This window comes from Canis lupus, chromosome 25 (genome assembly GCF_003254725.2).
Source record: "Canis lupus dingo isolate Sandy chromosome 25, ASM325472v2, whole genome shotgun sequence".
NCBI classification, from domain to species: domain Eukaryota; kingdom Metazoa; phylum Chordata; class Mammalia; order Carnivora; family Canidae; genus Canis; species Canis lupus.
In genome coordinates this window covers 14,880,001-14,904,498 of record NC_064267.1, presented here as the reverse complement: position 1 = coordinate 14,904,498, position 24,498 = coordinate 14,880,001, and the positions used below count along the sequence as shown (strand labels likewise).

The 24,498-nt window shown below is 41.5% G+C and overlaps 1 protein-coding gene across 3 annotated transcripts in view; it reads right to left on the bottom strand.

The window, feature by feature from the left end:
* The window catches only part of LOC112669526 (mitochondrial intermediate peptidase), a 174,671-nt gene that overhangs the window by 10,848 nt on the left and 139,325 nt on the right, over nt 1-24,498 (bottom strand). For 2 of the 3 annotated variants that reach the window (XR_007405814.1, XM_025462701.3), the window contains exons 17-18: nt 16,624-16,745; nt 13,455-13,528 (exon numbers count right to left, since the gene is read on the bottom strand). Coding sequence is in view for 2 of the 3 variants with exons in the window: in XM_025462701.3 (XP_025318486.1) it covers nt 13,455-13,528; nt 16,624-16,745 (196 nt within the window). In the remaining variant the exon portion in view is untranslated. Of the gene's footprint in view, nt 1-11,744; nt 11,785-13,454; nt 13,529-16,623; nt 16,746-24,498 lie in introns of all 3 variants that reach the window. The other variant, XM_049101063.1, reaches the window with a different exon arrangement.

Sequence of the window (24,498 nt, the reverse complement as noted above, 5' to 3'; positions counted from 1 at the left end):
AGTGCCAAACATTGTAAAAGAAGGAGCAGGAAAATATAGTGGAAGATGCGCACAACCATTTCTAAAGCCAGAGTTTCCTGGCACAACCTGAAAAATAAGTTTAAGAGATTGCAGTGCCCCAAGACCAGTCAGAGTGCCTGAATGGGAGTCAGGGTTCCACCAGTTGCTCTGGCATGAGCTTGGGCAGTCAACCACGTGAGCACTGCAGGGTCCCCCAGAGCAGGAAATGAGGTGACTCCGTGCAGAGGGCTGAGCACAGCCCCGGGTGCAGCAAACACACAAACACACCAACACACAGCACAAGTGCTTCTAGCAGGAGTCAGTGCTACCACTCTCACTCTTGCTGCTGCTCCCGCTCTTGTTACTCCCGCCTGTCCACCCAGCTCCAGAAATACAAACAGCACTAGAAATCAGTCTTCAGTGGTTAATATCCAAATAAAGTAATAGTTAGCTCAGGAAAATTAGTATGCAAAGGTGACTGTCCTAAAGTGAAAAAATTAGTATGTGAAAATTCCTGTCCTAAAGTGAAAAAAGAATGTGTGCAGAAGGGAAGACACAGGGGAATGAGGTACCAGAATTCCAGTTATTCTGAGTGCGTGATTTAAGATTTCAAGAGGTTTTTGTTTTTTGTTTTTTTAAAGCTCTGTTTTCTTTAAACTGCTTGGATGGAAAATAGAAGTGGAGTTTAGCCATCCTCCTGACCCTATGCCTTAACTGAACTAAACATACTTTTAGTTCTATACCGGAAAAGATAAAAAAACAACACATGAGTTACTTGACAACCCCTACTTTGTGTGATGAGGTAGAGAAAAAGAACTTGATAATGTGATTCAAATATTTGAGATGTGAACACTCTGAGATTAAAAAGGGATTATTCTATTTAAAAAACAGCCTTAGGGACACCTGGGTGTTTCAGTGGTTGAGCATCTGCCTTTGGCTCAGGGTGTGATCCCGGGGTCCTGGGATTGAGTACCACATCGGGTTCCCTGCAGGGAGCCTGCTTCTTCCTGTCTATGTCTCTGCCTCTCTCTGTGCGTCTCTTGTAAATAAATAAATAAAATCTTAAAAAAAAAAAACCCTTTAATATCAAGAAGAACTAATAAATAAAAGAAAATTAGGTTTGGCTTGATCGTTTCTTGATCTAATTTTGTTATTAGTAATGTTATATAATAATCAAAGGGAAAACAATTTCTCTTAGATAGTTGAGAGCCTCAAATAAACACTGGAAAATATCTTGTAAAATGATCTTTCAGGAAACAATCCAGTTAAACCAAGAGACATTTTCCCGTCTCTACGTTCCCTGGCAACATTTCAAACAAGAGTGGGTTAGCAAATGCCAGTTTCAATTGTTCCACTAAACTGTGCTCTAGATCTCTGGCCACTGCTATTATTATTTTACCTTTTATTGGTATGCTTGTCAGATGGAAATGCAGCGGTGCTGCCTGAGATACTTAGGGCTTCTAATTTGCTCTGCCCTTCAAGCTTGGTGCCTCGGGGTACCAGGCTAAGAATCTCCATCAAGAGCTTTGGGGATACGACATCTGCTTTCCTAACCTGTTTTTAGCCCACTGCCAACAGCTTACATTTGTGACCACATGTTAAGAACACCATCTATAATGACCATCTTTAAAGAAGATTTTATAACATTTCCATTAAGTAATCAAAAGGAACTGAAGAATACCATCTGCGTTCCTTCTAGAAAGTAGAGTTGATATAATCTCGAAGTGGAACTGCTAGTGTACTTCCTGGAATGAGTCTACTACAAGTTATTTACTTGGAAACAAAAAGGCTCTCACATCTCAAAAGAAACCCAACTCCAGAGACGTTGTCTCCAATGACTACACAAGTGGTGGCGGGCTCCATCACGTTTACACGGCCAGTGGAGAAGGAGTTTATTAGGATTCAGAGACTACCAAGGGGAGCACTGCCCACCCAAAGTAAACAGCAACTAAAAAGCGTATCAAAAGTCCATGGCTTCAGGGAACCTAGGTGGTTTAGCAGCTTAAGTGTCTGTCTTTGGCTCAGGTTGTGAGCCCCTCATCAGACTCCCTGCTCAGTGAGGAGACTGCTTCTCCCTCTGCCCCTCTCCTCACCCCACTCATGCACTGTCTCACACTTTCTGTCTGAAATAAATAAAATCTTGAAAAAAAAAAAAAAAAAAGAAGTCCAAAGCTCCAAGAGGGCAGCAGAGGAGTGCCATGAGTGGGCAGATGCAGGGAACACCTCCAGGGGTGTGAAGATATGACGGCCCAAGTCAAATCTCTGATGAGGCTTTTAGAAGCTTGGCACACTGGGCTAGTTACTCAATTTCTCTAGGCCCTGCTCCCCATATATGTGGAGTGGGCATAACACTACATTGCAGATTAATGTTAGGTGGCTTACAGACACTGTCTGGGTCTGCATCGAACACTTTTGCTGTGACTTCCAGTATGTCATTGCCCCTTGACCTCTTCTGCATACTGAATCTCCTGCCTGCATGCTGACTATCTGAGATCATTTGGGTAGGAACTTGTGATGCCCAGGGTTTAAAAAGAGCTACTCTACTGTGAGCACTAGTGAACATGCAGTGCCACGGCCTTTTGTCTAACGAGGTTCTCTAACTAGCCCTTCTAGCCAGTTGTTTGATAATTAACCCTCACTGGCAAGCAAGGCATTGTACTGAAATGAAAAGTGCCACATGTATACATATGGCACATTTTATATATAATGTAGCACACACTGGCAGGTTAAAAGTTAAAATTCTGAAAAAAAAATTAAAATTCTGTTTAAAAGTTATTTCCCTACAGGCTTTTCATCCTCTTTGCTAGCAAAAATTATGCTGTTGAATTCAGTCAGTGGAACGTTGACAATGAAACAGAGGGGAAAATAAAATCCAAGAATAGTAGATGCTTCTGGGTTAAGTTTCGCAGAAGAAAAAAATCTGTCATTTCCTGGTAAAGGCTGACTTCCTTTTACTGGTGTAAAGAAATCAATATGCCTTGTAGTTTCTATTTACCCTACACTGTAAAAATGATACAGAATGCTCATCGGTTCCTGGTACAGTAGTATGAAGTTATCTTTTTGATGTGCTAACAAAACACCATAACCCAGGGTATTACTTAGTCCTGGTGCTCCAAAGTCAATTTATTAAGAAGTAAAAAAATTGCCACTCTTCCCATAAGGGCATTTCACTTATCATACCCACATATTTTCTCTTTTGTTTATCTGTGTCATTGAAATACTGACCTTGTATTTTTATAAGCAAAGACAATCTGAGTGGCTGTTCCCAGGGTGGGTGCCTCTGATCGCTACAGAATGCTACCTATCTCCAGGATTAGACGGGGTGTATTTTGGTTAAAGCGTCTGGTGAAATCAGGCTGCAGATTCCCAGATGTAGTGTCCATTAACATAATAGGTATGTAGAGAGCTTTCCCAAAGGTCAGCATCCTGGCATATTTACATAGGTCTATACCTTCAGCACACCCCTTTCCAGGATGCCTCACCTAATTGTCCAGTCAGTACCCAGTACTAAGGTAGCTGGCTCGGGACAGGAAAGGCTGAAACCCAGGAGCCCTGCAGGAACCCCAGCCTGTGCCTGGTGCAGGCTGCTCAGCTCCAGAGTGGGCACCTTTCTGCAAACCCACCTCCCAGAAGGGGCTCCTTTTTCTAAATCTGATAGGATGTTATCCCTCTCACATAAATGTAGGACCTCTATATTATTCCTGTTTATTTTCATGTCTCTAAAGTGCCTGCTTAGCAGTATTCAATAAATATTCACTAAGCTTAAATGGATTAACACTGCCAACAACTCACAATGCTTTTTCACATTATTTACTGCTCACTAACCCAAGGATATTAAAGTGGTACATTCTAACAAAAGACAGAATTCGGGACAGCCCCTTTGGTCTTAGGCTACCAGGGTGGTGTGGCTGAAAGCAAGGGGTCCTGGATGCCAAAATACACCAGGTGGCCGGGAAGAGGAGGAGACATCAGATGGAGGTGGTGGTGTAGGCTGAGGCCCCAGGGACCACTTGGCCTCAGGGAGGGTTTTACTTAGAGTTGGTCCTCCTTTAATGAAGCCCCAAGAGTCGACTCAACTCCTATAACAGAGCCCACTACTCATTGTCATAAATCAAGTTGCAGAATTTATCTCTAACCTCCCACAGTAGGGAAAGCATTTTCCACTTAATGCCTGTTTGCTAAATAACTATTAATTCACCAGATGGACTTAGTCTTGCATTATAGGAATTCTAAAACACAAGGAGTGATCTATTTTGTTCTACCCTGCAGAGTACTGGTTATGTACAGTGTAATAAATATAGGTGCTCTTTAGGGGAAAAGCTCTACCAAGAACACAAAATATGCTGGATAGAGAAATAGATGATATTTACTTAGTGGCCGTGGCTCCCTTCTACCTGTGGATGAAGCCTCTTTGATCAGAAAAAGGATTGAGGCCCATGAAGCTGGGGTCCTGGTGTGGGTGTGGCGGGAGGCAGAAGCCAGAATGAGTGGCAGGAAGGCCAAGGAAAACTTGATGTCTAGACAGCAGGGCAGCCACGATGCCATGGCATCAAAGAGGGAAGGCACTGAATACACAGGTGACAACACAGAATACTTTCACTGTATATATTTTTCTTTTACTTTAGAAAAGAGCTCTGCAAAAATATTTGGTCCCACGAAACCCTTAAAAGTATTTATGTCATATAAAACTTCTCAGACAAGGTGAATGAAAACCTGTCCCTCTTGTAATAACCACCGCTTTTTTATGGCACAAGAAATACTTCACCTTTTAAGTATATTTTAATATGTATTCATTCACTCATTTAACATATGTTTACTGACTGCCGACTGCAGGTGCTAGGGATCTGGTGGCGCACAGAACAGTTCCCCTCCTCTCACGGAACTTAGACCACAAGCCAATAAATGAAATAATACAGGTTGCACTTTGAAGTAAATACGTGCTGCAAAAGAAACAGAGTAAAACATGGCAGAGTAAGGAGGTAGAGGGTGACGGGGAGGCCTGACAACGAGGGAGAAAAAAAGATGATCTAGATTTCTAAACACTTGAGCAATGCATCCAAAGTCATTTGATTCACTTCGAACAGCACAGTCCTGCTTGGCATGCTAGTAGTTTTAAATCATCTTATCTTTTAATATTTAATACATGGGAGAGGCTCCCTTAAAAGTCACAAATGTAAAATACATTCTGGGGTGGGCACTCACTTGTACGCCACGGGGCATATCTTTGGAGCATGTCCTGGCATTTATTTACTGGGAGTCCCTACACGCCCAGGGGGCACAGATGTCGGCCAAGTCAGGCAGAACCTGTCATGTGTTAATCTCTCCCTTCAAAGTCCCACTTAATTAAAAAAATAAAAAGCAAAGAGGCATATTTAAAAAGAAACAAACAAACGCAGGAATAACCATCCAAAGTCTGTGTGCATTTATTATTCTCATACGGTGTTAGGCCTGCCAGCTTTGTGCCATACATGGCAATATTTAGGGACTAACCACATTACATGCTTAAATGCTAATAGCATGTTTTAAAACTGAAGTAGTAACTACAACTAATTCTTAGTACCATAAGCCAATGGGAAATGTCATTTCTCTTGAAGACACTGTGTACGCGTTTTGACAATTGGAAAAACCAATCAAGCTAATGTTGAATAAGGACTGTTTATGTAGCTTTCTTACTTTTAAAACATCAGCTGTATTTCTGCTGACAGACAGGACTTCCTGCTCCTTCCCTGCTGTCATGCTTGTACTGTACAAATAACACCAACAGTAAAGCTGCATGCTAAGCATGTTTGGCCAATTCGGTTAGTTATCAGGTTATTTAAAAAAAAAAAAAAAAAGTATCAACGCTCATTACCTAAAGACACCACATCAACAAGACATCAATCTTTTCAAGTAGACAGAATATTTTGAGTCCATTTTAGTGCTTGTATCACCCCGTCAATGAGAACTGTCACAAAGTATAATGAATTTGCCTTGTGACAAAGTGGGTTTCCCATCATTCGAACTGTCTGGGAAGGAGGGGCTTCTGGAAGCTAATCAGTACACGGTCCCTTAGGTAAGTCTGGAATCAAAACCCCCTGACTTGGGAGTTTCTGGAGCTGAATTCCACATGGGGGCTGAACTGTCTTAGGGCAGTGGGCCTCCTTGTTGGTTCTCTGTTCTCTCGTCCTTTCTAATACAACACACTTTAGTCGGTCACTGCTCTATTGCTCCGATCAACAGGTCCCCAAGGCTCTCAAGAGCACAATCACCTCTCCTGCAGCAAGAGAAGGGAATTTGGGAGTCATCTTTGACATCTCTCCTGCTTGCTCACTTCCACACAGCATCAATTCCAAGACCAGTTGTTCTTACGTCATAAATGGTCTTAAGTTAGAAAACCTCTTTTCATCCCAGCTGCTTGCTCTCCTGGGCTGGTTGCCCTCATCTCTTACCACGACTGCTGCTAACAACAAGGGGCCCATTCAAATCAGCCTCACCATGGCCCCTCCTCAGCACGTAATGGATACCGTAGACCATAAATCAAATTTTGTCACTACCTGCCTTGGAAATACTCCCAGGGCTTTCTCATGGTCCTCAAGATGAATGCGTGGAAATGTGGCAAGTAGAATTGGTGGCGGGAGGGGCCAAACCACAGGTGGTTGTGCCATTACCAAGAAATCTTACCAAAGAGGCTTTTTTTGTTTTTATACTGACAATTTAAAGGTGATTTTATATTTACTGAAGAATGGTGAGGACAGAGCATGCCCACGCAGCACACCCAGTCGGTCCATCCAACTCCTCTGGCATTAATATCTCCTCTTGGTTGGGCATGTGTGTCACAACTAGTTAACCAATACCTATTGGTCACAATAGTAACCAATATTACTGTTAACTAAAGTCATATTTTATTCACATTTCCTTAGTTTTTACCTAATGCCCTTGTTCTGCTCCAAGGATACACATCTGCTCCCCAGGACACCACCATGCACATAGCTGTCACACCTCCTTAGGTTCCTCTGAATTTTGAAAGATTCTTTGATTCCCTGACCTTGACGGTTTTAAGGTGTACTGTTCAAGTATTTTGTACTGTGTCCCTCAGTTTGGGTTATGGGTTTGGGAAGGAAGATTGCAGAGATGAAGTGCCCTTTCTGTTATGTCATATCAAGGGTACATCGTCTCAGCATGGCTTCACAGCAGTTGCTGATCATGAACACCTGAGTAAGTACTTCTCAGTTTATCTATAAAGTTATTGTAGGGGCACCTGCGTGGCTCAATGGTTGAGCCTCTGCCTTTGGCTCAGGTCGTGACCCAGGATCCTAGAATCAAGTCCCACATCGGATTCCCCACAGGGAGCCTGCTTCTTCCTCTGCCTATGTCTCTGCCTCTCTCTCTGTTTCTCTCATGAATGGGTGAATGAATGAATGAATGAATGAATAAATAAATAAATAAATAAATGCTATTGTAATTCTTCCCCACCCCCTTCCACATTGGATTCCTTTGGAAGGAAGTCACTTTGCACAGCCCCCACTTATGGGGTGGGGAGTTACACTCTACTTCCTTGAGGGAGGACTTCATCTATATAAATCATTTGAAACTCTTCTGCCTGAGAGATTTATTTTCCTTATTTATTTATTCATCCATTCATTCAATCATTTATATCATTAGAACTCATGGATATAAATTTTATACTTTGTGTTATATTCCAGTAATTGTCTTATTTATTTTGTTGCGCAAATTGTTACAGTTTTGGCCTCTGGGAACTCTTTTAGCAAGTGTTTGCCTCCCTTTGACATCCTTGTGTGTGTTTCTGAGTACTTTCATATTTTCTGGTGCTCCCAGCTCACACTGTATACTCAAACCTAAAATAAACCATTTCTCCAAGGAGCCCTGGTTCCTCTTAATGGAGAATGGTGTGGAACCAAGATCCAGGTGCTGGGTGCATTCATTGCTACTAGGACAAAGAAGATTTTTGTTTTTTAAAGATTTATTTATTTATTTATTTATTTATGATAGACAGAGAGAGAGAGAGAGGCTGAGACACAGGAGGAGAGAGAAGCAGGCTCCATGTCGGGAGCCCAACGCGGAACTCGATCCTGGGACTCCAGCATCGTGCCCTGGGCCAAAGGCAGGTGCTAAACTGCTGAGCCACCCAGGGATCCCCGACAAAGAGGATTTTTAAAGAAAAGAGTAGTTATCACTATAGATTGTATTAATCTCCCTGGGGTACCACACGGATGATCTCCTGGAATATAAACTACAATCTTCTGGTTTGTTTCTTGGACAAAAATAATATGTAATAAGCTAGAATAGATGCTACAGGGTAATTGTAGCAAAAATGAATTTGTTCTGAAAACTATAAAGCTTTGCTGAAATGTAAGGTATTACGATTTTAATCAGCTTAAGGTAAGGCCCTGTGGGCTTCTAGCCTTTGGTTTCATGAGTCAGTTCAGCAACAGGAAAACAAACTGAAGGGAGTTCCACTGTGAATGAACTCATTTATCTACTATTTCTTTTAGTTTTATCTGATGTTTGGTCTTTTTAAAAAAACTGTCACGTTTTTACTTTGTATCTCCTTGCATACTGCTTTTCAAGGCAGGCGCTAAACCTCTGAGCCACCCAGGGATCCCCTACATACTGCTTTTGGCCCCAGAGACATAAAAATGAAGCTGAGAGTTTCTATTCTGGAAACAAGCAGAGAAGTAAAGTTGTTCTGTGTTTGAAATAACCTTCTGGAATGCGAAAGTCGTGGACTTTAACCTTTCTTTTCCCCCACAAAATTCTTTGTGCAAAGGTTGAAGGGTAGAGCACAAGAATGCTATAACCAGAGGCAGAAACATGAAACTTCACTGGGCATCAGGCTTATTTGGCTGTGGTGAGAATCTTTCTCTTGGAAGCATCAAGATTAAAAATGATTATAAACTAAGTTGATAGCTTTACCACAAAAGTCTAAAGGAGCGCTTACAAAAACAGATTAAGGAAAATTTTATTGCTCATCAGTGGATGTCAGGCAGGCCTCTCCAATGTCAATGGGAATAGCTAGGATGTGACATTTAAAACAACAAACCGCAGGCTTTGGGGGATCATTAAGGCCTCAAGACTCATGTCACTTATATATCCCATGTTCTAAAGACCAGTTCGATCTCCAGAGTCAATTTAGAGATCAACTGAGGAAGACATGGGAGTCAGGAGTCAGGCAGCATAGAAAGAGAATGACCTCTAAGTTTCATTATCTATAGAAATGGGGACCATGTGACCTACATATGGGAACTAAATTAGGTAGCACAGCAGAAGGCACCTGGCATGTAACAGTTTCTCAAAATGTTAGGGTTTTTTTTTTTTTCCTGATTATCTAAGAGATAATTCCGAACCTAAAAACTCAACAAGGCCATTTATTCAAACTTCTAGATGACATAAAACACAAAAAGATAGTTTACAAAGGAAGATACGTGTGAATAAATAATCTGTCACTCACAAACTGCTGCAATCCTATAACTTCTACCCTGACTAGCCATATCATCCCATTCTTGTATTTGGTGTAGTAACAATTCCACTTCACAGTGGGTATGAAATATTACTCCCCTGCTACTCACAAACCTTTACTGCATGTTTGTCTTCTAGAAAACCATACATTTTCTGAAGTGATTGTAATAGAAACTGAACTTTGGGTCGTGTCCACCACAGTACAGTTAAAAGTATTCCAGTGTATACTTTTTAAAAATAGCAAAATGAATGAAAATGCTGTATCATTATTGTTTCTTTTAAGCAAAAACTTTAAGTTCTTTTATTACTCAGAAATGTGATACTTAACATAAGCCAAAAAATACTGGCGGGTAGTATATGGCATGAAGAGCAGAAAAACTCTCACTATACAAAGAGTTCAATCTCACCCCAGAGTTCCTGGCAATGAAAAAAGTTGGTTTCAGTCATGTATTGCCAAACTGTTGAGTGGGGGGATTAATAAGTAAACGAATATTGTGCTTATAACATCTACTTTTACATATGCCATGAATGTGTTTAAAAGCAGATGAGGACATAACTTCAATCTGTAGCTCCTTCTACTCCATCTGTTTTATCCCTTGGGTACACATAAGCGCCCCTTCAGAGATGGACTGGGGCAAGAGCTAAGGACGAGCATATTAGAAGGTAATTAAGTTGTGATGCCAAATCACCCCTTTTCTCCTCGAGGGAAGGTGAGTGACTTTCTTAAGAAGTAGTGGAGCTAGGGACTGCAGATCCCAGGTGGTTGTACCATATGACCTCCCTTTTTCTCCCAGGAGGGCAATGTGGTTTTAACTACTATTTAACTACCACGTTGTTTTCAAATGGGGTTTAGAGTGTTGAGTGGAAACAAATACAGACTCTAGGAAAGGCTTCTGTGGCCCTGACTTGGACTTCCCCGTGGGGCTCCCTGGGAACAGAGCTGAGTCAGCACACAGGGCTGCGAGGCAGCAGCCTTTAACTGATGAACGTGGAGCAAAGGAGAAAAGGAGGAGGAATGCTGTGTTCTCTGGTACTTCCTTCAGACCAGGCTTTGGCCACAAGGGTGCTCATCTGTTGGTGGGACCAGAAAAGATCAACGGACTCAGGGTTAATGACGACTCATTCCAAAAATAGGTCCTGTGTTGTTTTGATTATTCAAAGACCAAAAAAGCATGGCATACTTGATTCCTTTGACTATGTATCATTCAAAGAGCATGAGTACAAAGCAGAGAGGTATTCTGACTCTAAGGAATTGCCTGGAGTTCATTTGAAACATAAGCCTTAAAGCACGGTTAATCAAGTTGTCGTTTGGTCAGGGAGGCACATAGCTTAAAAAAAGGTGTTCTTTCTTTATCTTCTGCTACTTGATGTAACTCTATAACTCTTTACATTTACCTAGTAAGTAGTTAAGTAACATATATAAACACCTATAAAAATTACATTTTCATACAAGAATACTACCTACTGGATTGTTTAAGCTTTTATATCACAACTCTTAGTAATTTCACCAATCACTACTCCTTGGGGCACCCCGGAGTTTGGCTATGAGCCATCCCCTAAGACATTCCTGTTTAGGGGTATGTGCTGACTGCCTACAAGAAAATGAGAAGCCACTGCTGGTCTTGTCTTACAAATCCAGCCCTATAAAGTGACAACAGCCATAATTCCTCTGCACGTCTCCCATTCATCTTTGACATGTAACAAATCATGTGAATTAATGAGATATGACGGAACAACATTAAGAAAAATATTAAAGTTTAAAAGCAGAACTCTCCCATTGTTGGTGTTAACTGGAATCTGAATACTTTATCGTCTCTGGTTTGAACCACAGTCTTGTTTTTCTCTCCCAAGTGTGCGAATTTCAGTGTGGAAAATATTAAGTTTCTTAACACAATGATGTTTCATCTAAAGAACAGAATTTTTAGAGAGGTTTGTTACAACATTCTTGGAAGCCTGTAGAAAAATATAACAGCCAAAGGACAAACATAGAAAAGGATTTGATTTTTTTTCTTTTGAGGGAACCGTATGTATGCTAATATTTATGTGCAGACAGTGTTTAGATCCTGGTCTCAAAGAGGAAAAGCTAAACATGCTGCCAGGAGAGTGTATGTCACAGAAAAGCTACAGGAGGAAGCAAACTGCAACAGCCCTTCTTGACTCACAGTGGGATTTCTGTGAGGCACCACAAACCACCAGCTGAGAAGTACACAATGTACACTCTCGGTGGTTTCTTATCATGAGCCTGGTCATCTCTCTTTTACGTGGGTTGGTCCATGAGAGACCCTTACCCTGGCGTCCTGTTCCACAGACTGCTGGAGAGCATTCTCTCTGTGGACAGAAGACACAGGTTTAATTCCTGACTGTTTTACTCACTGCCTCTAACACAGGCCAAGGACCTGACCTGTTTCAGCATCTGTAACATGGGAATAGTGATCCTTAGTACCTTATAGGGGTACTAGACGATGAAATTAGTTGATGCATGTAAAACCTGCCCCTGGGTGTAGCAGAGTTCAGGACAGGCCATGAAGGAACAAGTGGGAAGTGAGGTGCCACTGGCATACCTTCTGCATCCCAGGATGACAACTCTGAGGCACAGGGTACCGACGGGAGACCAGAGTGTTGTTGTGAAGGGCTTTTGTCATGGCGGTTGGGCCAGGCTACCTGAAACCGTAGGCTCTCTGGGTCGGCTGATCTGTTTTCTAAACAGAACACGGCATTGGGCAGATGGTGCCCGGGAGAAAGCACCTTCGTGGCCAAGTTCCACAAGAACCAGGTGTTTGTCTATGAGTCTTTCAGCACTGCCCTCAGCATAGCTCGGCACCATGACAGGGCCGGGCACCCAGGAGCACTCAGCATGTATCTGCTGAGTAAAAAACAGACGAAGGAAAGGGGTTCTGAGAAAATGGGCAATAGGTATTAGATTGAACAGATCTAGGCAAGGAAACATTGATGTCAGACCCATTGCTATCCTGCTTCTCCAATACTGGATGTTATTTCCTAAAAGCAATGTTTATCAGCTAGAGAGAGGTGTCAGCTGCAAATATAATTGTTGATATGTTGAGAATATCCAATAATATTCACATTTTCCTTAAAATATCTGTGAGAATATTTTATGAAAAATGATGGTCATTTCCATCTACAATTAAATTTTCAGGGAAAATTCTTAAATGAAAAAAATTAACCCCCCATATTACACAGGAAAACAAGCATTGTGGTAATCTGGAAGATATTTAATTAGTTTCTCATTTTTTCAGTGGGTAAAAAATCTAGCCCAATGCCTTGGGATTTCTAGCAAAGGCCTAACTAAGCTTTTGGAGAAAGAAATAAAGGAATAAGAAAAAAATGAGTCCTTTAGGCTAAAGATATACACTGTGGCCTGTTAAAACCTAAAGGCAAATTTTCTGATAATTTATGACAAATTTACAAATCTCCTATTAGAACATTAGGAACGTTTTAAAAGTTAAAACCTGAAATTCATGTTGGAATTTAATTAAATTGCAGTAACTAAAAATTAAATTGTTGTTTGGGATACAATAAATAGATGCTCAAAACAAAGTACACAGCTGAAGCCTCATCTCTAAAGGGAAAAATGTATAGAGAAAATATGAGCAGCTTTTATTATAGATGGTGCAAAAACATAACTCAAAGATCCAATACTAAAACATAAAGCCCATAAAATGGGAGAGTAGGGAGAGAATGGGCGAAATAGATGGAGAGGACGGAGATATAAACACCCAGGTATAAAATAAGTAAGTCACAGAGATGAAAAGTATGGCATAGGGAATATAGTCAATAATATTGTAGTAACAGTTTCTGGTGGCAGATGGTAGCTACACTTATGTGTAATGTACAGACTTGTCCAAACACTATGTCGCATACCCAAAACTAATACATTGTTATGTCAACTATACTTCAATAATTAAAAAAAATATATATATAACCCAGAAAACCTTTTTAAAAAATGGATCATAGAAAAATTACCAATCCTTTTGTTTTACCTTGTACCATGAGCATGGGCTCCTTGCCTCCGCCGTGTGCCAGCATCTCCCTGCGATAACGCTCCCCTGCTGCCCTGTGGGAGGGGAGAGGACACTCTGTTATAGTCCCAGGTCACACTTGTCTTAGTTTCTCAAAACGAAGCCACTGACATCATATTCAGAAAAGCTGCCACCTTGAGACTATTCAGTCCTCTGTTTTCTTGCTTCTAAAACTCTAATTCCAAACTTAAATTATTCTAATAAGTAAAACCGGGTGTGAAATATTTATTGTAAAAGGAGAACTCTATTTTCATCTTTCTGTTTCAGAGCAAGCAATCTCTCTTCAAAGAAAGGATCATTTAGTTTCTGTATTATATAGTTAAGCAAAAGGTATCCCATTCTCCATTATCTTTGGAGTTCCCTTAAAGTGTGATTTGAAATTATTTACACTGAGATGAAACTGAGAGAGAAAAATAACACTGTGAAATGAAAGTGAGGGAGACAAAGCTGGCAGGAGGGGGTTAATTACACCCCCTCTGGGGCTGAGGGTAACAAGCCTGGGAACAGGAAGTTGACTCCTGAGTGCACCAGGGGTGAATGCAAAGGCAGGAACAGCTCATCTGCATCTTCTGATGCTCTCTCTCTGCTGGGTTCTATAGGGAACACTATCTATAATAATACTTGCAGGCAGATTTTGGAGAACTTTTACAGATAGAAATTCTCCAACTTATCAGCACCTGGAGACAAGCTATCTAACACTACGTTTGTATTTTATGAAAAATGCAATTCCTTTAATGCCAGATGACTACACACCATGATGCTCTAAGTTACACAAATGCACATGATGTTTCATTCCACTATTTCAGGAGCATCTTTATGTATGGGCAAGTTTGTGAACATAGTTTCTAACCAGAAGTTTTGATAGTATTACTGTATCAAAAATATGTTGATATCAAACACTCTGTGGATGCAAAGGCAAAGTGTGTCATGAATTAGGAAACATGGACAGAAGGCTGGGCCCACCCAGGGAGGGGACGGGGTGGCCAAGAGTCTGCAGTTTCCCTCCCCTCGGACCCTGTTCTCAGGCCTCAGGTCTGCACTGCTTGGCTTTCTGGTGAGGCTTCCAGTCTGGTGATTTTTCAGAAGTTGGATCAAAAAGGATCCTTTGACATGGGTTAGAAATTTTCTAGTCCAGTGAGTATTTTTATTAGCTTACTTTTACATGTCTATAAAAGTATGGTGAACTACATGTCTAGGCAAGAATGCACATATAAACAAGATATAAATGCCTGGAAATATATGTATTTAATAGTATGCGGTTTTCTAGTAAAGTACAGTTCCTTTAAGCAAGATAATATTTTCCCTGGTTTATAGAAATCTCCAGTAAAGAATCATAATCCCCCAAACTGATTTATTATAGTCAATTTTGGCTTTAGGTCCTTTGAAAATAATAAAATCTGAAAAGCAGACCAAATGTCTGCAGTGTGCAAAGGGCGGAAGACAAAATAACATGTGGGTACCAAGCTGTAAAACATTTAAAAATTCGATTACATCAGATTCAAGTTCAAAAGGCCCTGGAACTGAATGTGATTATTAAAAGCTAAGAAAACCCAAGCCTACATCAAACTGCATGAAAAGCTGGGGGCTGGGCAGGAGACAGGGAAGGAAAAGGGGTCGGAATTAACAGACCTGCTTTATTATCTAAGTCCAGTCTGTTCACTGGGAAGCCTTGGGCAGACCACTTGTCCCCTCTGAGCCTCAGTTCCCTCTTACAAGAAGCACCTGCTCTGCCAAGGCTGCTGTGAAAGTAAAATAACGTGCCACATGGGAACTTCTGGGCACTCTGAACATCCCAGGTGCCATTAATTTTAAACCACAACCACATGAAAGCAGTGAAGATACTAGTCATCATCCACAGCTGCCTGAGAAGTATTTGGATATGTGTTTATTTGCGTGGTGAGGAGATAAAATGCTTTAAATGAATATTAGACCAGATCATCATTAGTGGTTTGCTTTCAAAGGACGCTCCTTCTAAGGACTCGATGGGACCAGAACTCTCTGACTTCCCCGAGGTTCCCGGTGTTGAGGGAAGCCTGTGAGAATCAGGGAGCCCACTGAGGGCACAATGGAAGCAATCCTGTGCTTCTTCCGTGGCCGGGGGGAGCTTACTGAGATGCAAGGCTGCCCCTCCCAGACCCCACTCTCCCTCCTTCTCCGGCCCACCACTGTGCGTGACCACCTCCATAGTGGGGATGGGGGTGGGCACCATGTATCCCTGGCTGAAATCAATCAACCTCCCCAGAGTCCCTAATGGAATTGTTAAAGGCTCACACAGTCACCAGCTGAGCTGATGAAATATGCTCTGGACAGGGCTGAGAGTCACCACACAATTACGTTCATGACAGCTGTGGCCTCTGCTGCCTGCCCCATCCTGATGCTGGCAATGGTGAACAAGGCTGTTCGGGAGGGCACCCAGGAGGCAAGCAGTGGAGAGCAATGCAGGGCAGGAGTTCTGCAGCTACCAATGCTAAGGGGTGGTCAGTGGCCCCCATAACGGGATGCCATGGAGGAAATGATCAGGGGAGCCACTCCCCTTCTTCAGACTGCCACTGTCCTACACGGAATGGAAGTGTTCCAAAGTCAGGTGGAGTGGGAGGGGAACTTTCCGGAACAAAGTGGATGCTAGTATCAATAATCAAAGTTTCTAATGGTGCTGCTCCCAAATGAACAACGGTGGCTAATCCTTTGCTGGGCAAAAGGAGGAAATCAGGTGTTCCCCATGAATGAATCCTTGGAAGCTTGCGCTGAAAATAAGGAATGCTGTCAAAAGTAACAGGGAGCAGGGTAAAGACAAGGAGGGAGGCTGGAACAACTAAGAAAACCCACCAGGGAGGCATGGAAGCAGAGCAGTCTAGGCCCACTTTGGAGAAGCAAAGAGCTCTCACACAAAGGTCCCCATGGACATGATGGGAGGGTGCCATGCCATCACCAGCGTGTGGCAACTGTGCGGTGCTGTGGAGCAAGTCAGAGGCTCAGGGCCAGGCTCTGTCACTGAAAGCCCGAGGGAGGCCCACCTGGAAGTCCTGGCGGTGGTGTGGGCGAGGTGGCAAGTGGCTGAGCTTCTCAGCCTGGCTTTAGACACAGCAGGTTGGGGGATCACTAGCATTAGAGAATTCTTCCCCTTTGTTACCTGTTAAAAGGATCTTGTTGAAAACACTCTTTCCACACCATGGAAGCTACTGCCCTGGACATCAGGTAAGAGTAGTACTTGGCACCATAGCCCACAAGATGGCTGAATCGAAGCTGCCAGGCCTGCCAAAACAGAAACAGAACACAGGAAATAGTAAGTCTTTGTATTTTCAGATATTATGTATGAGAACACAATGGAACCGCAATAAGGAAATCCGCAAAGGTTTTAATTCAGATTTAACTTTAGAGGGCCGTGTCACTCATGATATTAATATTTTCCCACATTTTATTTTTTTTAATTTTTTTTTATTTTCCCACATTTTATACACTGTTATGGACTGAAGTGTGTCCCTCTCCCCCCCCCCAAAAAAAAATCATATGTTGAAGCTTAACCCTAATACCTTGGAATGTGACTGTATTGAAGTCAGGGCTTTAAAAGGATAGTTAGACTAAAATCAAGCTGGAGGGTAGGTCCTAATCCAGTAGGACTGGAGTCCTTATAAGAAGGGAGGGATACCAGGCATGGGCTCAGAGGAAAAATCATTGAGGGCACAGCCAGAAGACGGTCATCTGCAAGCCAAGGAGAGGGACCCTGAGGAAAGCAAACCTGCCACACCTAATTGTTCACAAGTTCATCACTGCTGAGATTCATTTCTGTGACAGACATGGAGAGAGGACAGCTCACACCCAGCAGGAGGAGCAAAGATGGTGGAATGGGGACAGCTTTCATATCCGGTGTAGCCTGCCTGGTCATTGACACCAGGAGAGGGAATTATGTTATGGGTCTGGCACTGAGCATGTTATTTTATTTTATTTTTTTAATAAGGACAACGATGTTGTTATTGTAAGAAAGGCCATGTGAGTTTTCATGGAAGCATACTGTTCCACTGGAAAATCCTTGTCCTACAACTACTGTTCTTGCTGGGTACCTAAATGCTGAAACACCTACGTTCTGAGCTGTTAGTAATAGGAAGGTTATCCAAGTGCCAGCACATAAACTTAGCATAGCCTATTGATGGTAATGTTGCTACAACAGAAGCTAGAATTACCACAGCAGTCCTCAAAAGACATATTTATGACCTAATTTTTTTTTTGCTTTTCTAAAACAAACATGCAATAATCCACTGTCTTCTAATGTATGCTTTAGTTGATATTCACATTTTTTGAGGAAGAAAAATTGAAGCCTGAGGTTTTTTTTAAAGATATAAACAAAAAACTGAGCTTTAGTCATAATGACAGATTTATTATTCTTTCATTACTAATTTAATTTCTTCACTTTTTAAATGGAGGTGTAACTGATATATTACATTAGTTTTAGGTGTACAACATAATGATTCGATGTTTGTATGTATTTTGAAGCGATCACCACAGGAAGTCTAGAAGCTCGTTTTTTAACAAAGATAAGCATTCTCTAGCAAATCTTTTAATTCCCCAGGAAATAAAATATAAGGTATAATCCTTACCATAAACCTATAAACTAGATAAGCAAATCCTACCTGATTAAGAATATTAAAAAAAAAAAAAACAATGATTCCTTGATCACAGTGTGTGGCAAGTTTTAGAACACAGTCTAAGTCTTACATCCACTACACAGGGACTCTAACGGTGAGGTCACAGCGCTACTTACTCTCTGCCTGTGCCCAACACGGTAAGACAAATATTCTGTCTGGATTGGGCAAAGGAGCTATTATAAAAGAGGGTGTGCTAATGTGGCATTGTGTGTCAGCCATACTTCAATTTTTAAAAAACTATTAAAAAAGGAACAGCACAAATAAATGGAAAGTTGCAAATGGGGAAAAAAAGGGGGGGGAGAGGTGTACTGGAGCACTGAAACTAGTTTTGAACATGAGGCTATCATGGCAGGGAGAAACAATTACCCTGCATATCCACTTTCCCTGTTCTTCAAAATGGCTATGCTTGGAAATAAAGTGAGCACCTGGTGAGTGATGCTTCTTATTGAAGGAAGGAGATGTGGCCCCCATTGGTCCCATGTTGGGCCAACTGTGGAGGGGAGATCCTAGATGTAGAGAGCCACAAGCCAGGAGTGTGGTTTCTGACTCTGTGTAGCCACTGCCAGCACAGGGTGGGTGCGCTCACAGGTTGTTATCTGGGGTCTGTTACAGTAACCAGACCTGGATCCCTCCTCATTTGCCCCAGGCACAGATGCCAGCACCATGAAAACATGAAGAGCACTGGAGCTGAGGCCCCAGAAGCTCAACTGAGGCCTCGCCCCAGATGGCAGAAGGTGACTGCACACTCTCCAGCCAACAGGTACCCTCAGTGGGGCAGGGGGGTGGTGGAAAGTACAGAAAGGCTTTCTTTCCCATTCTGTTTCCTATGCAAGTGGTATCTGAATTGAAGGCAAATAGCCAAGGACCATCTATGGGTTAAATTCCATTATGATAAACCTGGAGTAGCTAAATTATTAGTCAAAGGGTTGGGTCTTTCAGAATTCATTTATAAGACATAACAGTTCTGTATCTGTCTTATTAAAAAAGGGGATCTATGTCAATTTTTCTGTTATGCCAACATCTTAATGGACCACTGGTAATCTTTCTCATATAAAGCCACTGATTGGAATACAATGATATCTTTTGTAATGGCATTTCACCTGCTGTTTTAACCTGATACTCCACTGATACTGGTTCTCATGCTACTGATGATGTCAAGGCGGAAGCCTCAAGATTGGAAGCACAGAGTTGAAGGGGTCCTGTCTTTGAGACTTCTTCTTGCTGATCTGCCATAACTAGTTTGGTAGCCTTTGTAGTACAGAGCAGAGTTTAATTTTGTTTAGACTCCAGCTGAATGCAAATTTGTCTTACCTTGAAAGCAGACCTACTTGAATAGAGGCATTGGATTCAAGCTAAGAAATTTCTAAGTTCATTCGTGTCATCAGCTCATAACTAAGTCCTCACATAAACAGAGTAATAAAATAAGACCTTTCAGAAGTGTAGAAAGAGACATTGGGATTTGTGCAATGCTCAATTTCTTGAGCTGCCACGGCGTCTGCCTTATAGCAACATGCCTACCTGGATACAGATGTTCTGGCACGATGCTCACCTCGTTGTGTCTTGTTCTTTAATTACAGGTTTGAGTTAGGTACTACACCCTTTCCATACTCAAGACACGCTAGAGAAATTACACCCACCTGACACCTTTCATCAGTGGTTTGCAAGTTTCTGGTAGGCTAAGACCTATGGTTCTACTGCTGTTTAACCACAAATAGCTGAATTCCTTCTTATTCACCCTAATATTAAGTCTTTGTTATAATTTCACCCATTCATCAGGAAAAGGAAAGACAGCATTTCATTTTAAGCTCAGGAATTATGACACACTCTTCCTTTGAAGTTGAACCTCTTTTCTTTCCAAGGGACACTACTGGATGGACACCTTCACCCTTCCTTTGAAGTGTAATGTGCGGATCTGGTCTTAAAAACAAAAGACACAAATCCCTTTACAGTGTTTCTTTTATTTTGACTAGAGGTGTAGTCTTCCAACCCTGACACTATCCCAAGACATGGCTATTACAAACTTCTTGGTCAGACACTCACAATGATCCCATAGATAGGAATGTGGAGCAGGTGAAGAGTGATCTAGAAACTCTGTGGAGACTATCACTTGCTTTAGAACTCAGGGAAGGGTAGGCTCTTTGAGGATTCTTATTCGCTATAGCCCCTTCCTCATCATGTGATTTTCCTCCATCCAAATGGGAGACAGGGCCAGGAATGGAAACACAGCAAAGTAGCTGGTTATCTACTATCTATTTTGGTTTTGAACCTCAAAGGGGGCTGAAGCAGAGTAAATACTCATTAACTACATGTTCAATGTTCAGTGATTGAAGTAATCATTTCTCTTAATTTATATTTCAAATAGCACATCATTTCTTCATTTCTAACTATTTATGTATAAATGCTTTTAGCTAAAATTTATTTTAAAACAATCTAATCAGTGACATTATAAATTGTGTGAGAACAGGAATGACACCCATTGCCTCTTTGGTGTGTGTCAAATGAACTGAAATTTCCTTAAGAGCAAAGACCACAATACTGTGTCTACATCTGAACTCAGCACAGTATGGGGACTACAACAGGAATTCAATAGCCGTCTGCTGGATAAGTGGATGAATGGATGGATGGATGGATGGATGGATGGATGGACAGATGGACAGACACTATAGGAGTCTTTCAGGAGGATGCTCAATGTTATTGAAAAATTAGCCTCTGACTGCAATGAGGAGGCCAGGAATAATATCCATATCACAAACAAGAGGATATTACGGAGCTAAAAGCAAACTTTGGATCTTATAGTATCAATAACAATTTTTAACTAAATATTTTTGCTACATCATTTGATAGATAATATAAGATTTTTGAAGACACCAGATCTCCAGGTCTGAACTATGTACACAATCTGTGTAGTGTTTCCTAGCATGTGACTTCCATCTCCTTCAAGCTTTGTAGACTCTAAACATTAAACAACAAGCCTAGCAATACCATGCCAGTTCATAAAGGCCTACTGTTCAATGTGTACCCGTTGTTAATTCGGGTAACTAAAAGACAACAAGACAGAAGCAAATTCCTGAGCTAGTCTTTATGGGTAGACCTTTTTAACTTTTTACATTCTCTACACGCAATACTGTTGGTTTGCAGGGTACCTCTTATGATACCAAATCTGTGGCATCCAAACTGTTCAACCACAGTGGAAAGCAGTAGCAGAAGCAGATATTTTTCCATCTGCCTTCTCATGTTTATATTCTCTCTTTTTTTTTATATGATAGTCACAGAGAGCGGGGGGGGGGAGGCAGAGACACAGGCAGAGGGAGAAGCAGGCTCCATGCACCGGGAGCCCGATGTGGGATTCGATCCCGGGTCTCCAGGATCGCGCCCTGGGCCAAAGGCAGGCGCCAAACCGCTGTGCCACCCAGGGATCCCCTATATTCTCTATCTCTTAATGTATGTGTACATATACTTTTCTGTCAATCAATACAGACTAGTATTTCTAACGTGTAAAAAGTTCCTATTGACACTTCACCAAAACCTGAGAAATGACTATGCCAAACAAACAGGAATTCTCCATCTGGAATATAAAGTGATTTTAAATGAAACACAGCAACTGTGTCTGACAACCTCTCAGGTGGCCCCCATGATCCCATTCACACCTTTGTGAAATCATTCCCCTTGAGTGTGGGCAGGACCTGTGCCTTGCTACTAGCTAACAGACTGTGGCAAAGGCAATGGAATGTCACCTTCATGGTTAGTTGTGCTATACATCATGTCTTGTCTGGGTAGCAGATTCATTCTAAAAACCCTCCGTGACCTGAGGAAGTTGACAACCATACTGGGGAAGCCCACCTGGCAGGAAGCCAGGTGAACCCTTCCAGATCTGGGAGGAAGGCTTTAAGATGTGGGAATGGCCTCTTGGACATATGGATGTCCTAGAGCTGAGAGCAAGAAGTCGGGACCCTGGGTCCCACAGCTGCAAAGAGATGAATTCTGCCAATGACCCAGGTGAAGCAGTCAGGTGAAGCAGTCAACATGAGGTTGCAGTTGGCTGACACCTTGGCTGCAGCCTGTGACACCCCGAGCATGGGACGCAGCTATGCTGTGCCCTGCCTCCTGACAAACAGAAAGAGATGTGGCTATTGCCAATAAGTGTGTGGTAATTTGTTACATGGCAATAGAAAATGTATATTATTATTTATTTCAAAAAGTGAGAATTGTATTAGAAGTGCCACTAAGAAATGAACGCCTGAAAATATGGAAGAAATACCTATATTTTTTAAGTGTCTCTTCATCAAAATCTTTTGAGGATGACATTTTTATAGATATTTCTGTAAATTTTTATAAATAGTTTAACATTTCACATCTTACAAATAAGAATCAAGAAAGAGTAATTTGGTCACAGCTACTGGCAGAGATTGCTAAGCAGCCCGCCTCATTTCCTTCTTCCTCTTAGAAACAGAATCACACCTTTTCCCTAATATATCTGACCAAGGTTGTGGTCGCTCTGGTAGAGACTACACTTCCCAGGCTTCCTCGAGGGGCAGGGTGCTACACTACGTTCTCACACGCACAGGCGAAGGGAGGTAACGTGTACAACCATGTCCTTCAAAAGAATGCTGCTCATCCTCCTTCTCTTCCCCCTTCTCTGCTAGCCTTGAAATGTGAAAACTGGCACCACCTTGGACACAGGTCAAAGCCATATGTGGAGGAGCTACCAGTCCACCAGCCCTATCTGCACACCCTTACCTTGTCATGCAGGAGGAAATGAACTGTATCTCATTTAAGTCATTGTATTTTGTATTTCCAACTGATGACTACACAGGTCACATGTGTGGAGACAGAATTCACAGCCAGGTGTCTTCCTAAAATCAAAGCCCATGTCTCTTGCTACTCCATATCGCACATTTTAAAGTATTGAACTGAATTATGTGACCTACTGCTTTCCATGAATGGGAAAATTATAATCATCTTTATTTCAAGTTCTGGACCCTCAGAACATATTCCTATGCATGACTTGCATGTTTATACTTAACACCGTGACTGAGAACTTAACTGAGAACTTATCATACCAGCTTAAACACATCAAAAATACACCAGGTAGCTATTCTTACAGCTAAAAAGACCTTGTGCAAATGATAATAAGAGTGTTATAATAAGTCAACAATGTTAATACTTCTGGACTTGAAGGAGGCCTCTGGGACCTTTGAGTGGCCTAGAGCTGATAGCTAGGGAAAAGCTGGCTTGCATATATTAATACTAAACCTGCATATAATACTAAGAGTAAGTTAAAATGCTAACACTCCTTTCCAATATGTAAAAATATTTATCTTCATTACATAAATCCTTTTCCACATTACCATTCAAACTTGATTTCCCAAAGTGCCATTAAGAGAATGTGTAACCCCCAAACATACTCCTATGCCATATTTGTGTGTTTGTGACACAAATACTAATGACAACTGGAAGACATTTTCTATGATAATGGTAGAATTATGGCCTATTTTCAGGAGACAAGACCCAGTGTCAGAAGAAAAAAATTTCTAACAAACTGACCAACTCTCTTCAGGCAATCAATAGCAGTATCAGTCATAATCATTATTAATGCATAATATATTAATTAGGAGTATATCTCTTTAGTATGTCAACCTCAATTGTCAGTTTTCTTTACATTTGGGTATTTAAAAAGAAAAATTCAACAAAACAAAACCCAAAACCTTATAAATACTGGATCGTGCTTGTCAAAGCTACTCCATTATCAGAGCAAAGGTGTAACTGATTCAAACATTCATATTATTAAAGTGCTTAGTAGATGAAACATGGTAAAGTGATATTAATCAAAGTAAATGAGACAATAAATAAAAACCACAAGCATGGAACCGGAACCAAGACATGCTGGCATGTTTCTTCCTAATCATAGCTCCTTAATATTGCTTTCCCCCTTGTCTGTACCATCTCATGAGAGAAAGGAGGTTCCTCTCCATTCCAAAGGAACCATGGTCAGGTAATGAGGACTGCCACAGAATATGAGGGCTTCTGTGATCAGGAGGCACCAAGGGGATGAGAGGGATCCCTGTGAGAACAAGACACAATCAGGCACAGCTCTGGTGTTAATACACTCACCAAAAGAAGCTGGATTCTAAAACAAACAGAAAACAATGGATAAAACGGCAACAGTAATTCCATACATAAGAATAATTATTCTAAATGAAAATGGACTGAATTCTCCAATTAAAAGACACAGAATGGCTGGCTGGATTTTTTTTTTTTTTGAAGACCCAACTATATATGCTGCTGACAAAAGACTCACTTCAGCTTTAAGGACACATAAAGGCTCAACATGCAGGGATGGGAAAAGGTATTCCATATAAATAGGA